The sequence below is a fragment of the Anser anser genome, assembly GCF_964211835.1.
Source record: "Anser anser genome assembly, chromosome: 15".
NCBI classification, from domain to species: domain Eukaryota; kingdom Metazoa; phylum Chordata; class Aves; order Anseriformes; family Anatidae; genus Anser; species Anser anser.
The window spans coordinates 3,286,569-3,301,366 of record NC_139736.1 but is presented as its reverse complement, the minus strand read 5'-3'; the positions used below and the strand labels follow the sequence as shown (position 1 = coordinate 3,301,366).

Below are 14,798 nucleotides of genomic sequence, written 5' to 3'. Positions count from 1 at the left end.
CAACCATTTAAGACAAACTAAGAATGACTCGTTTGTTATCTTTATTTTCCAATAGTACATTTAAACAACTTCTCAGGACTAACCTCCTCAGCCAGTTTGGCCATGCAGAGAACATTTCCTAGGTTACACAGATCACCTACGACAACACACACACGGGTCGCAGTTGTACTGTCGAGTAGAGAAGGGAAGTGGTAGAGGAGGAGGCAACTTGAGTTATGCAAAAGCACGTGGCGCAATGGGTACTACTTTAGGTGTGTCAGCAAAGGTCACTAACTAGGGTTCCTCGGTGGCACAGAAGTAGGAGGGGTGATTGTATACATACCGCTTCCAGCCCGTTTGTTTTTTTTGGATAATATTTTATTACCTGCTAAGCATAACTGAACTAGACCCCCCTCCTGTGGCTATGAGGTGCAGTTGCAAGACTAATGCTACCTTCAGAGCTGCGTTTTCTCTCTTTGCTAATTAAGATGCTTGAAAATATGAGTTAGATACCAAAGCATGCACTCGGTCTTTTGTGAACACATCTTGTGGCCATGCATGATGAGAACTAGCCACAGGCCCTCTGAGAGTCTAAGATCAAGAGCACACAGTGTTCCTATATTTGATCAAAAGTCCTTCCCTGCAATAAATACAAATTAAAACCAGAAAGCTCAAGTGTTCTCTAAGCATCTCAGCTGACCACAGCCCATGCAATTAGTTCCAAGATGTGAAGAAGCTACTTCATTAAAAATCTGACTTAATTTCAACAGTATCTCAAGACACGCAGATGCCAGACCATATGCATTTATCAAACCATTACTTAAAAGCCCTTCCCCAAAACACTTTTGGTGAATGCTTTCTCTCAACTGATTCTACAGGTGGGAGCCTACTTTGAATTTTCAACAGCAACGAAGAGTTTAACAGCACAACTATCCACATCAGAAAATGAACCCCAGCAGCTCTCTTTCAAAGCGTTTGCCTTCTTAGAAATCAGATTTAGTGTAATACATCATTTGAAAATAATACATAAATATATCTGCCATCCTTTTGATGTGTAGTATGGGTTTATTTTATGTACTTCAGGAAAAAAAAAAGAAAATATAGCAGCTATTTGCCAAGTGTGTATATTAGTTTGCCATTCACCAGCTCTCAGCAGAACGTCCACACTCACTAACAGGAACCAGCGGTACCAAAGCTCAGGCACTGCAAAGTGAGCATTTCTGCTTCTTCTCAAGCTCCATGAAAGCATTCTGCATACCTTCTCCCCCAGCAAGTGAGCCCTTGGCGATGAAAGGCAAGCCATCCACATTTTTGTGTACGTGGCAGTTTGGGGTTAGTCATTTGCAATACTCGGAGTACTGCACATAATTGTAAACACTTCCACAACCCAGCTTTGTGCTCGAGCCCACAGCACAAGTCATCACGTATTTAACACTTCCACAGTACCAGAGCAGAAAATTGCAAAAGCAAGTTCAGCACTGAAATCACTGCAGAATTAACTAGGAAAAATAAAAGTTAAAAACCATAAACATCTTTAATTACAAGGCTAGTAAGGCAAGTTAGGAAAAAAAACAGATTTTGCTTTAGGTGTAAAAGTTGCCTTCAAATATGGAAGTCACTATGATAGGAAGCACAAGGTCTCAACGGTGAGCTACTAACACTATGGACCTATGCTGTGTTCACTACTAAATTGCTATTTTATATTTTAAAAACTTCATTTACCACCTAGAGAACGATCTGGGGATAGTTCTCTTCTACTAGAAAGCATACTGCTGTCACAGAGGCTCTGCTAGAATTAAGAGACCGGTTTTAAATAAAAACCCCGGCAGTTCTGTACCTGCACTGGAAGCACAAATGGATTATTTTCAACCATGGGTGACCTCAATACATACAAGTTGCACATAGCAAGAGCCAGAAACGCTTAGCTCCCACTTCAGCACCCGAAAAAAGCTGGCAGGTTAGCAGTAGCAAGCAGCTCCTATTCAAGTGTTTAAGCAGGAAGCACTGGATGCTGAGCTTCTCACATTCTGCCTTGATGACAGGTGTATTTATGCCTGATAGTAGGAGATTTGCACTGACATGAAGTGTTTCAAAGGTGACTGAATAGTTAGAATCTTCAGATACATGAGAGCTACAGAAAAATAAAGAGACCATTGATTTAAGGAGTGAGCACTTGAAGGATCCAAAAGTTTTTGTTTGAAATAGTGAATTAAATAAAAACTAAATGCCATTCCAGCACCCAAATAAAATCCTGCTTTTTTAAGATAGCTGTATAGTACTCCATCGTTAAGAATTTTCTTTGGAAACAGAGAAATGATCTATAGCATGGCCTTCAGTTAGAACTGATTTCCACCACAGAAATATAGTATAGTAGCGTGTTGAATACCTTCATGCTGATTGTATTAGAGCAAAACTTAAATTTCTTTCAGTGGGAACAACTTCACATCCAGCATCCTCCAGAACACGCAGGTCTTCCAGATATCCTTGTTTAGGCCTAATAAATTTGATCCAAGAGCAAACATTATTAGGAAGTGTTTTGTACCAGAAACTTAAATTCATAAACAGCTATCATGTATAGATTCCCTATAGAGATTTCTGCTTTTCAGCAAAACCTCCTAACAAGGACTCATTAATATGCTTATCCTTTTGGGAAGAACATGGTTCTTATTTCATCATTTAAGAGACAGCAGCCAACTACACCAGGTATATGCAAATTATGCAGTAGAGATTTTTTTTTTTTACTTAAACTCCACCCCTTCTCCCCCCAACCATACAATATGATAAATCTGCACTTTGAGCCAACTTTAAATACAGAATGAACCAGTAATTATCTTGTAAGCGAACCAATGCTAGTTTGTATTCTTCCCTGAATAACACTTTTTTTCTGCAGAGGAGGAAAAAGAACTGCTACAGAAACACTGCAACATTCAAACCCTTTAAAACAAAAGGTAGATTATTTAATGCATTAACGATGTTAATCTGAAGATAAATAAATCCACAACAGACTTTTAAGTTTCTTTTGAGATTTCCTTTTTCTTTGCAGAGAATATTTCTGAAATTATACAGTACTGAGAGGGTGTTCTTTTATTTTCTCAATGTCCAGGTGAAAAGCAAAGCTCAGTTCTCTCTGCTCTCTTCATGGAACTCCTCAATGCCCTATTTCAGGCGTGATTCTCTTTAAGCTTTTACTTGAAAGCGGAGTGGTGAGCAACATTAATTTCAGGAATAACTGGATGGTTTGGTCCCTGAGTCATCTTCTTGAGAGCCCATACTCTGGAAGAGAAAGAGTTATTTCTTTAGAAACAGGTCTGAAGATTTACCTTTGAGACAGACATTTCTTTGAAGTTAACAGGTATGGAAATTAAGTGGATATGAAATAACATGCACTTCTTTTATTTTAAAAATGATGTTTATGCACATTGCATTGATGTGCAACTGTTAACACTGTAAGTACCAACATTCAGTGCAACAGACTCCCTGCACTCAGTTTGTTACAAACTCTTACAAAACACTAGATCAATTACCTTCTGCACAAACTGAGGGTTCACAGTGATCTCTTGATCCATGGCTTTCAGTCGTTCATCAAGCTCTATACATTTCAGCATCTTAAAAAAAACCAGCAACATACTAAGCTGATTACTTTGTCCAGCTTGTACAAGATCTACAAGATATTTCATGGCTGTGCTACACAGAACCAGTAACATTTGCCATCACAAAACTTCAGTGTGAAAATCTTCTCTGCCCTCATCTCCCCAACGAAGCATCATACCATTTTTTAATCCCTTATTTTGAACCACATCTTCCCAACAGTCCTTTTTAAGGCCACTGACTGACAGCCCCATGAGGGTCAACCATCTCAACCTAGAGGCAGATTATTAACAGCCAGCAGAAGTGATCCTTGAAGTCTGAACCTAAATACCATCTTTCTAATCCAGTCAGTTCGAGGAACTTCACACCACCAACATTAAGCAGTCCTTCTACTAAAACATCTTAAGGCGTACGTACAGAAGATAACAGGAAAGTCACTGACAGTAATTGGCTATCAATCTAAAACCTTTAAATACTAGTCCTGTAAAGCAGTAATGATTCATAGCTCTCAACACGTAAGTTACCTACACTGACATCTCCCAGCAGCTTTGTGATTACAGACTATGGTTCTTCAGTAGAAATTCCAGAAGTATTAATATCGTAAAGATTTACCTCCTGATCAATGTTATGAAGCATAGCTGGATTGTTATATTTTTCAGGATTATCGTGGAAACAGACCATACCATCTTTCTGATTAATACTTGCAAAGATTTCACCATCTTCTATCTGAAATGAGAGGGTTTAATATCAGGTATCAGTAAGAACAGAATTTCAGATAACTACACCTTGACTCCTTGTGGAATCATCTTCGACTTATCTGCTTTTTATTTCTTAACAACCTCCTGAATACAAAACGATGCACGCCTTATTTTAGGCAGAGAACATCTGACTTTTTTGAGAACAGCCTAAACATCACAACAGACTGACAGTATTTCCTTCAACCTGATAAAGAACAATTCTTCAGCCATTCAGAACGTGCACTGCCAAACCAGATACTTCAAAAGGCTTTCATTGGATCATTTTTTAAATTACTACAGTTCTGTCAAGTAGCAAGTCTTACCATGTGGAGGACGTATTTTTCTGCTTCTTGGGGCCCCGACAACTGCACTCGACTTGCCATGTCTTGTAATGACAATGTTAAAAACGTCTGAAATTTAGAAAGTACCAAACCATTGAAACTAGATGGAAGAAACTCAGTTCTTACTGCAAAGATAATCTGTTATACTGCACACGTATGCAGACCAAACTGATGGAGTCATTATTCCATTTCTGCAATCCCTCCCACCCCCGAGTTGTGACCATATCCAACCTCTTCCTCCACTTTTAAACATAAATAAAGTGACTGCCTATGCCTTGAATTTCCTTCAAGAGATGCATGTATTGCATTAATTCTGAATTCTCTACTGAAACTAACATTGTTTCACCTTGCCAAACAATAACTTTGCCCTGATCATCTTTAAGGATTAATCTGATCTCTTCAGCTGAAGGAGCACATCACTACACTGTTTCTGGATTTTCCTGTTACTTCAGACACTTCCAAAAGCTGTCCCATTCACTCATTCTTATCTAATGAAGTAAGATGTGAAGTTCAGGTTTCCTATTTTTGAAAAAGATGGAGGTCATGGGCAGTAGTGCTTACAACTCTTTTTTAACTAGATATTAAATTCTTACAGACTAAGCTCCCCCCATTTACAGTAGAAAAACCACTAACTTAGATCAGGGTATTGCCAGAGGTTTCCATATGGTTTGGAAGCTCCAGTATAAGAAGGAAGCAGATAAGCAGATATATACCTGTAATTTAGATTAAAGAGCCTTCCAGAGCAGTATCCAAACCCCTCTGATAGACAGATGTATTGAACCGTCTTTTAAATAATGCATAAACAGCCAACAGAACTGGTTTTCTGTATAAAGCATCTTAAAGCCTCGATGCTACTTCACAGACATGAGTCTGCTTTAGTTATTTCATTGTGACGTTATTATATTATCATTTTGCTCTCATTTGAATAAGATACTCTCTTTAAGGAAAACTAAATCGCTCAATTTCTCAGCAAAATAAACAAAAAAACACGTATCTTACCTTGGTTAGCCTCTGAATATTCTTTTTGTAGAGAGATGACAAGCATTGCTTAACCAGCCCCATATTGTTATCCCTTGTGAATGTTTCACTGTGTTTGTTCACCAGATTTCGAAGTTCCGAGGGTTTATTGGTTGAATAAACTTGCGCTAATTCATGATAAGCATTGCTAAGGGGCTGCAATTAGAAAAACGAGAACTCTTCTTAAAGAACACGGTGTTCAACCGGCCTTACAAGTTCTATTCACTGCTTCAACATAAGTCAAACAGATATAAAAGTAAATTTAAGTAAGCTCAAGTGCCTCTCAAAATACAGGTGATGCCCATACAAGTCTTCAGGGCAATAACAGATCCTCGTACACGCAATCTGTTTTAGTGCAATGTAGACCTAGTATGCATCATTCAAGGACCTGTGTATGACTTGTCTATTTTAGTTATAGCAGAGCATGAAAAAGAACATTAGTTGATCATAAGATGAAGTATGCTGAACTTTAGATTAGTAGAGTATCAACTATTCACTACTGACCCATTATATTTGTTCTAACCTCTAAGACACTGTCATCCTCGATCCCAATGAATCCCAGCACAGACAATACAGAACCAGAGCGTGGAGAGAGGTTCACCTAAGTTACTTTAAAATGGCAATTGTTTGACCTTGCATATTGAAGCTAGAAGATTTGGGGATTTTTATTTATTTATTTATTTTCAATTTTGGTCATAAAACAACAAATTCAAACTTTTTAAAGCACATTATTTAGCTAGGACCACAACTGTTTTGACAGAGTTTTTGTCTTCCATCCTACACCTATCGGAATGCTTAGTGACTCCAAACTTGAGCCTTTCTGGAAGGTTTAATTCATTACTATAAAGCTGGTGTTTTGGAATAAAAAATTTTACATTTTTTATTTCAGCTGTATGAAGTTGCAGGTTGAACCTTTTTACAACAGTGGCATTGCACACTGAAAGCCAAGTAAAACCTGAATCATCTTTGAGTTCTAAAGTAAAAGGTCAGTCAGGGGATGTGTAGTATCAGCAAAGAGAGAACGGATAATTACAGAGTCCTGTTCAACACTACAGCGTGTAAGAGATGTAAAAGTTGCCAGACAATCTTTAGCCATTGTAGAGTAGAAAGAAAACAAGAAGTTGTACTCTAGCACATTGTGCATTATTTTGCATGATCTGCAACATTGAACACTACCATCAAATGAGGACAGAAAAATTCTTGCCAACGTGGTTTACAAATTCACCTGTTGTTCTATTATTTGACTGTTTTTGCAAGACTTACCTTAATGAATCTACCAACTATTTGGGAAGTATATTTTGGTAGCTGTTGAACTTTGCCAAGTAGTATCAAAGAAACTAGAATATACTTTTTATATGATTCCAACATAATATGACTGACTGCCATGGCTGGAGTAGTTATTGCCTAAGCAAGAGAAAAAGAAATAAATCAAGTTTAATATACTTACTGGTAGACAGCAGTAGTTATTGTATGAACCAAATCTCAATTTAAAGCTGCATGCAGAAAGGATAGAATGATATATTAAATTCACCTTTGAGTTTTAAAGCTTATCTAACTTCAGTCAAAGGTAATTATCAAAAATGTTCTAAATAAGTAAGTTCTACACAAACTACTTTAAAACACATCAAGTTACAGTGATGCCTGCCTTGCTGTGATGCGTAAAATCAAATTGAAACTTCTTTGCTTGGGATGCATCTAAATTTGCACTATAGATCACCTGTACTACATGTTACAATAAATGATTATATAGTTCCTGTGGAAACTAGATTTATACTGTAAATTAGTATTTTATTTTATAATTTGAAAAAGGATTTCATAAAGATATTACATCATTTCATCTCATATTTAAGCACACTGAAAGAGGATTGTGGAATAGGGAGAAGGGATTTTGGTTTACTCCAATGCTGTTACTCAACAACTCACCCTTGTCTACAGAAGAAACTGATGCAAAATAACAAAATGCTGCACATTTGACTTTTTTTTTTCCACTGAGTTTTCCCAATTTTGGTATTTTCTTTCACAGAGAAAGTAAAGCAGCAAATACTGTAACAGGCTTGAAGTACAGCTTCCATCACAAAATTAACAAAAGTCTTAGGAAGCAAAACCACTGAGCTTATTTTTCTTCAAAAATGCATAATTCTGAGTATCAGCTTTTAAACTGTCTCTATGCCAGCAGTAATAAGCAGGCATTTGAAAAATATTTATAGTGAGATAAATTTAACATCAACCTTTGAGTTGCATAGTTTTATGGTGTAAGAGTTACTCGGCTGTAAGCGACCTTCTTTAAAGAAAACATTTCTAAAGTCACTTTGTTTGCTACTTTACTTTGTACACTAAAGGGTACCACTTAGGCCAAACCCTTCATGAAACAGCTAATAGAATAAAAACTAACCCAGATCATTTTTTTATGTACAGCTGTGACGCACACACATGCAAAAGCAGATCCAACGCGAATGATGAACAGCAGGATAGATCTACTAACAGAACTGTATCCTAAAGGTTACGAACAAAAATAATCAGGGCATGCTCGTACTTTATACTAGTACACAGCTTTCTTTTCTACCCTTCATGGTCATTCAAAGATAACATGGTGCTATTACACATGCCATTTTTGCCTTCTAATTCATCACAATTCAGACTTACCCTTTCAATTTAAAGTTACCTGTTCATAAAAGTAGAGTGCTCTTTCAAAGTTCTTTAGCCCAGTGTATATCATCCCACCATAGTAGTAGTAACATAAAAAGTGCTTTGCATCATATGCCCCATTCTCTTTACAAATATCCATCATGTCCACATCTAGATACGGGAGGGCAGGTTTAAAGCATTTTGCTAACAAACAGAGCTATAAGAAAACAGACCAAGTTTTCATAAATTAGCCATTGCAAATTCTCATCAGGAAGAAGTTAAAAACTACTAAATGAACTTAGTTTCAATAAATCTCACTCCTCCAAGAGCTAAGAAGCAGTGCATGTCAGTAATGGTATAATGCAGATGATTCATTGTAAGGTGGCATTTGAAAAAACATTAACACTGATCGCAAACTGTTATAAGTTATCTGAATCCTAAAAAAAACTAGACCGACAAAGCTGCTTGCAACTCCAGGCCTTCCAGACTACTGTGCTGGCAGCACTAAATATTGCACTGAACATTCCCATCCAACTCTAAATCCCAGGAGCCAAGAACGAGACAGAAGTGCATATCCAGGCCAAAGACACCGAGACAAACATGCCTTTTGTCAAACTTGAGCAAACAGTATCTGGCCATTGCACTCACACTGCCTAAAAGAAGCTGTGCATGACTTTCAGCCCAGAGAGAAAGACTTTCAGAAGTCATGAACAAAACCAAAGAGCTGGGGGCACACACTGAACATTTAAAACAAGGAGAAAGGTGTTTTATTTCAGTATAGGACATTATTGACTACTGGAAAAGATGAAAAAAACCCGCAAACACCCAAACCCACAATCAAAAGCTATTTTTACACTGCAACATGTGAATACGCATTTCCTCAAAGGGTTACAGGCATTCTACAAGCTTTTACTCTCAGAATAAGCCCTTATGTTTCCCTTACCTGGCAGAGATCTGCATGTATTGAGGTCAGCTGGTTTGTGTTCATCTGCATCTTGTCTATGGCTTGTCTGAGAATGCTAATTCCTCGCAGGGGCTGTCAGAAATTACATCTCTTTCAGATAATTTCTCATAGATGGCAGCACATTGGATCTTATGTTGACACTTACAAATGAAAAATAACACTAATTGACAGGTTCCATTAAGTAGTAGTTAACTTGAGGTTCCCTTTTTGTAGGATACTGCAGTCTCTCAGAAAATAAAATTGATCTTGGCCACACAACTTCTGATAAACTAAATAACGTCATCAATTCTGCTCCACAAAGACTATCTCGTTGGGAATACATTCGTTTGCATTGATAACAAAGCCTTTTCTTGACCCCACAGCACTATCTAAATTCCCACTGAATAAGGAAAGGCAGGGCTCTCACTTTATTTCACTTAGACCACACTTGATCTCTACTTTCATTTCAAGCTAGATTTCACTCAAAATGCCCTCAAAAAGTCAGTATCTTGGCCTTAAAACAAGTGTCCCTAACATTTTAAGGCATTTTGGTAAGAATGTTATATAACAGTGGTGAGAATAACACTGAAGCTAGTATCACTGACTCACCAGTGCTAATAATTTTTGCAGCTCTCTCCTACTCATGCATACATTGTCTGAAGAACACCCTTGGTACTAGTGATTTCCTAGCTTGTGTGTGAGAGAGCATGTTTCTAGGCAACTCTCCCCAAACTTTTAACATAAGTTTTCCTTAAAGAAATTTTAAAATCTCACTTTAGGTTCATTACCTCCTAGTAGACTTAACACATCAGGAGCTGCACAAAAATATTTAGCATTAAGTGAGTAATGCCCCTTTTAAGAACTTGGATATGTGGGTAGCTTAGTTGTACTAGATGATGCTTGCTCACCTGTTTTCTCTCCACAAGGGCATTTGTTAACTGGTGGCACAGGCCAGCAACTAAACACAGCAAAAACCAAACAAACAGAAAAAAAGAGTCAGTGAAACAAGAAAATCAGTAAAGCCAAACTATACCAAAATATATCAGCTTTGAGGTTTTATAGAAAGCTCTTTAACTTACAAGTGTCTGTTGCATATCTAATGTGTTCCCCATTGCAAGTGCTGATAAAAAGCTGCACCTGTGAGAATAACGTTTCGAAGTCAGGGATGCTGGGCATAGAAAACTTCACAAACCTAAAACAAGACAAAAGAAAAGTTTAACATTTAAAGCTTTTTGTTTATTAGCCTCCAAATGTTCAGCGCTGTCTCTGCAGATGCACGTAGCTGCTTGCAAGCAAACCCAAAGTGTTTATGACAGATGGCATACGATTTCCCCCAGAGCTGCACAATTCTCAAATGTACCCTTTCAGTGCATACTCCTATCAGGAATCCAGTGTGAATTACAATTTTGAACAAACCATTGCAAACAAAGACTATTTCACCTGGTACAATGACTACAACCATAATAGAAAGAGTAGCTAACAATCAATTTGAATACTAAACCACACAACTCCTCTGGACACTTTACCTATCCTGCAGCCACCTCCTGCTTGACTGTGCTACAGCTTTCTTAACCATTACATTATTAGACTTCTATCTCCTGATAAGAGCTCCTTCTCTTCCCTTTCAGTTTCTCTCCATCTCTGCTGGTTCCTTAGCACCCTGCGGGCTGCAGACTCACACACTGCTGCTCCTGTAAGACGAGTTATGATTACGCTCATCTGCATGCAATGAGAACTCTAGCTATGCACCCTAGAAATGTCACCAAAAAACAAACAAACCTATTTAATGCTGTTGGAAGGCATCCAACCCTGCCCTTACTTGAGTTGCTCTACACTATAACAGGCAGTTCAAGCCTACCTAGATCATGAACTGCCATTCCCCACCAGGGTTACAACCGTCCTTTCCTGCCTCTTCACAAAGTCTTACTTTGCGAGTTTCCCACGCCAGTTTCAACCAGGAACACTTTCCTATATGCTTCACTGATCATCTCTTCAAATAATACATTATACATCTTCTTTCTTAGTTACTTTCCTTTCTTCACCTCGGATGCCCTGATTTTTGTGAACTCAAGAACACATTTTTATGAAATGCTAATGAAGTTAATATTAAGTTTAGTATCTCTACGCAAAACAGTCATTTTGCTTCAAAGGGGTAACAGAACGAGTACATGATTTCTGATCTGCCCTTTAAAAGAGCATTTTAAAATATACCTGCAGACACTTCACTTGCATTTAGGTACAACTGGAAATGACAGTTTGAACTTCATGGCCAAACCTCAGAAAAAAAAAAAAACAAAATAAAACACCACCAAAACAAAACCAAACCCCCTCAGTATCACCAAGGCAATCCAAGTAGTACCTTAAACTACAGACAGCAGCAAGACCCTCAGTGCTGCCTGCACACAAATACCAAGAGCGATGATAAGAACCCCTTTGTCACTAGGGAAGAAAACCAAAAAGCCACGTTGCTTAATGCTCACAGCTTGGCTTACGAATGTCCTGGCAACCAAATTTTAGAAGCCAGGTTTGTATCTTTTTGTTGAACAAACAGGTAGGGAGAAATCCTTACACAGCCATAAGCAAGAGAAATAGATACAGCCTTAAGGAAAACAAACCTTCCATATCACCTTTTGGCAGCGATGGCATTTTACAGGCTCCATTTTTTTTTCCTATCAAAAACACAAACTGCAGTGACATTTCTTCTAATAAAACGTACGTGACCAAAGGAAACTCAGCTCCATGCTAAGAAATGCAGATTGAAAGTATTTGTGTCTAAAGGAAAAACGTTTGGTTGGTAATTCAACGTGTTGTCAGAGTTTTGGTACTAGAATAGTTAATAAAAAGGAAGCAACACTTACAAGACAGCAAGAACTCCTAGCGAGTGTTCCTGCACATCCAGGGCACCGAGCACTGTATCCAGGTGGGAGAGGTTTTTTGCTAGCAGTTCTCCACTTTTATTGATCAGCTCACAAAGCTGGGTCATTTGCCCTGAAATACAAAACATCCTTGTCAGACTCCAGTTAGGAAAACACTCACGCGTTCCCCTATTTCATCACACCTTGCTTCCCTTTGTAATCTGAGGAAAAGGCAGCATCACCCAGAGAATTTACCTTTCTGCAGTATGACAAGCACAAGTTTTCAACAAGCGAGGTACCTACGCGCAGTAAATTTTCCTAAGGCGACAGCGAATTTTCTGGCTCCTGGCACTGCAAAGAGGGGACCTCCCTCTGGCATTATGATGAACTGCTTTCAAAATCTTCTTTTTTTTTTTCCCTTCAGAACTACCAGAATTAGAACTAGGTCTTTCTGAGGCATGGTACCGTTTCAGTGCTCAACCCTTGCAGATTGGAGAGAAAAAGCAGAAGTTCTTTCGCCCTTACTAAAGTCTTCATAAACAGAAATAGTGCCCCCATTCATAAAGATGAACACTATTCTCATATCCCTAGCCTTTGCCTTTGAAAAAACGAAACCTGGGAAGCCTTCGCAATAAAATGTTAACTTTGAAGTAATAGAGGGATCAAAAGGTCTAATGTAGGCCCAGAGCCCGGGAACCCCATAAGCCCACCCCAAAAACAGCCCTCTACATACAAAAAACTCCAGGTGTCAGCATGGAAAGAAACAGGGCTTATAAAACTCCGTGATTTGGTAACGCTATTGAAGCACTGCAAAACCTTACTTCTGATGCCCTCCTTAACAGAGGAATTCTGCTGCCATCATCGCGCACCCCCTCTCCCCCTTCCCCCCCAAAAAAATCACAACCGACCAGCCCCACAGGAGGTCTGACTAGACGTCCCTTTATGCCATCTCCTGTGCAGCTGCACGCTGACAGCCAAGGACCAGCAACACCACGAGCACACGTGCTTCTCCTGGAGGCTCATGTGAGCTCCAGCAGCCTATGGTGCCTGGGTTTACTTTTTGACAGAGAGCATCTACCTGGCTAGTAATTCCACAACAAACGGCTTCCCCTTTAACCTTCTGCACCCACAAAACCTTATAGCAAAAAGTCCCCCAGCTACGTTAAATGAATACAAAGAGCTGTCATCTTCTGCCTGTTACACGCTCGCGTCTTGCGGGTACAAAGTGTCCCTTGCACCTGCTATCCCCAGTAAAAGCACTACATGTTTAATAAGTCAAACCAAAGCATGAGAGAATTTGAGCTCCACCCAAAAGTAACTGCCAGAGAGAAAGCCTGAGGCCACAGAGGGAAGCATCAGTTTTTGATCACTCCCAGGGGATGAAGACCCAATGCAGGGAACACGTTTTAAGGGAGCATCAGCACAAGAAGTAGGGCACGCCGTGCCCAAGCGCGGGCAAAGTTTGGCAACGAATCTGAGAAGGTCTAAGCGGGGCTATTGAAACGTTCTGTGGGCATTTTGGTTCTGGGAACTCCGAGGCTCTCTCAGCCCCGCTCTCACCCTCTCCCACACTAATCCTCAGCGGCGCAGACCTTCGGAGCCTCAGCAACGGGAGGCGGGACCGCCCTGCCCGTGCCCCCTTTCCCTCCAGGATCCAGCACCCCCAAAGCCATCAGAGGCGCCCCCCCCCCACGGCCCCACGCTCCCCAGTACGGCCTCCCCGAGCCCCCCACTCCCCACAGTCACCGGGAAGCCCCGGGGAGGAGGAGGGGGGGGGGCACAGCTCATCCCTCCCTAACCCCCCAACCCCCGTCCCCTCCCAGCAGCCCCTCAGAGCCCTCCCGGCGCCTCCCCAGCGGGCGACCGAGGCACAACCGTGACAGGGCCAGGCCCGGGCCCGCCCCCAACCGGCGAAGCAGGGCCCAGGGAAGGAGGGGGGCTCCGCCGGCCGCCGCCGCCCCCTCGCGTCCCCTCCCGGAGGCCGGTGGGACCCGGTGGGGCCCGGTGGCCGCGGTCACCTTGGGCCGAGAGCTGCCGCACGCTGTTGACGAACTGCTCCAGCGCCGACGCCATCTTGGCGGCTGGCGGCGCGGCCGCGCGCGCTGCGGGCGGGGCGGGGCCGCCGGTGAGGGGGGGGGAGAGAAGGGGGGGAGGAGGGAAATAGAGCGGAGGTGACGCCTCTCCCAGCCAATCGGGTGCCGCCGCGGGCCCCCCGCCCCGCCCGCCGGTGCCGCGCGTCATTTCCGCCGCCTAGGGAGCGGGGGAGCCGCTCCCCCCCGCCCGCCGCGGTTGCCGGGGTAACCGGCGGCAGGCCGGAAGCGCCGCCCCCCGGGAGCGGGAGGCCATCTTAGCGCGAGAAGCCGTGACTCAGCAGGGCCGCGGGGTGACGTCACGGTGGCGTCACGGTGGCGTCACGCGTGGGGCCTGGGGCTGCTGCAGGGCCCTCCCCTGGGCCTGTACGTGGAAACCTTTTGCCTGTCGTGAAAGGCGCCTGTGTTCTGCCACTGCACTGTCAGGGAAATAAAGCACGAAGTCCCGTTCCTTGCACTGAATCACGGAATCATCACAGAATTATCACAATTATCACAGCATTATCACAGAATCAAGGTTTTTAAAAGATCTCCAAGATCATCTGGTCCAACCATCCCCCTACCACCAATGTCACCCACTAAATCATGTCCCTAAGCACCACGTCCAACCTCTCCTTGAACAC

The 14,798-nt window shown here is 41.4% G+C and overlaps 1 protein-coding gene across 2 annotated transcripts; it reads right to left on the bottom strand.

Annotated features, from left to right (window-relative positions):
* Nucleotides 1-2,992: 2,992 nt before the first annotated feature.
* On the bottom strand, nucleotides 2,993-14,260 carry COPS3 (COP9 signalosome subunit 3). Of its 2 annotated transcripts, XM_083799746.1 has the most exons (12): nucleotides 14,104-14,260; nucleotides 12,089-12,218; nucleotides 10,310-10,422; nucleotides 10,139-10,188; nucleotides 9,231-9,323; nucleotides 8,325-8,504; nucleotides 6,926-7,066; nucleotides 5,645-5,818; nucleotides 4,628-4,714; nucleotides 4,180-4,293; nucleotides 3,504-3,584; nucleotides 2,993-3,252 (listed from the first exon to the last, which is right to left on the bottom strand). In XM_083799746.1, the coding sequence occupies exons 1-12, from the start codon at nucleotides 14,156-14,158 to the stop codon at nucleotides 3,199-3,201; spliced, it is 1,272 nt and encodes a 423-aa protein (XP_083655872.1). In that variant the 5' UTR covers nucleotides 14,159-14,260; the 3' UTR covers nucleotides 2,993-3,198. The 2 variants fall into 2 exon arrangements, with proteins under 2 accessions (XP_083655872.1, XP_083655873.1); XM_083799747.1 differs by lacking the exons at nucleotides 10,310-10,422; nucleotides 12,089-12,218; nucleotides 14,104-14,260 and having other exon boundaries at nucleotides 9,231-9,391; nucleotides 10,139-10,165.
* Nucleotides 14,261-14,798: the final 538 nt, after the last annotated feature.

Bases quoted from the DNA above. Each gene is read 5' to 3' on its own strand.
- COPS3 (XM_083799746.1), bottom strand. From the start codon at position 14,158: ATGGCGTCGGCGCTGGAGCAGTTCGTCAACAGCGTGCGGCAGCTCTCG. The intron at 10,423-12,088 runs GTAAGTGTTGCT...GTCTTGTTTTAG, and splicing joins CTAGGAGTTCTTGCTGTCTT to GTTTGTGAAGTTTTCTATGC. The intron at 5,819-6,925 runs GTAAGTCTTGCA...TTCTAATTGCAG, and splicing joins TAGTTGGTAGATTCATTAAG to CCCCTTAGCAATGCTTATCA.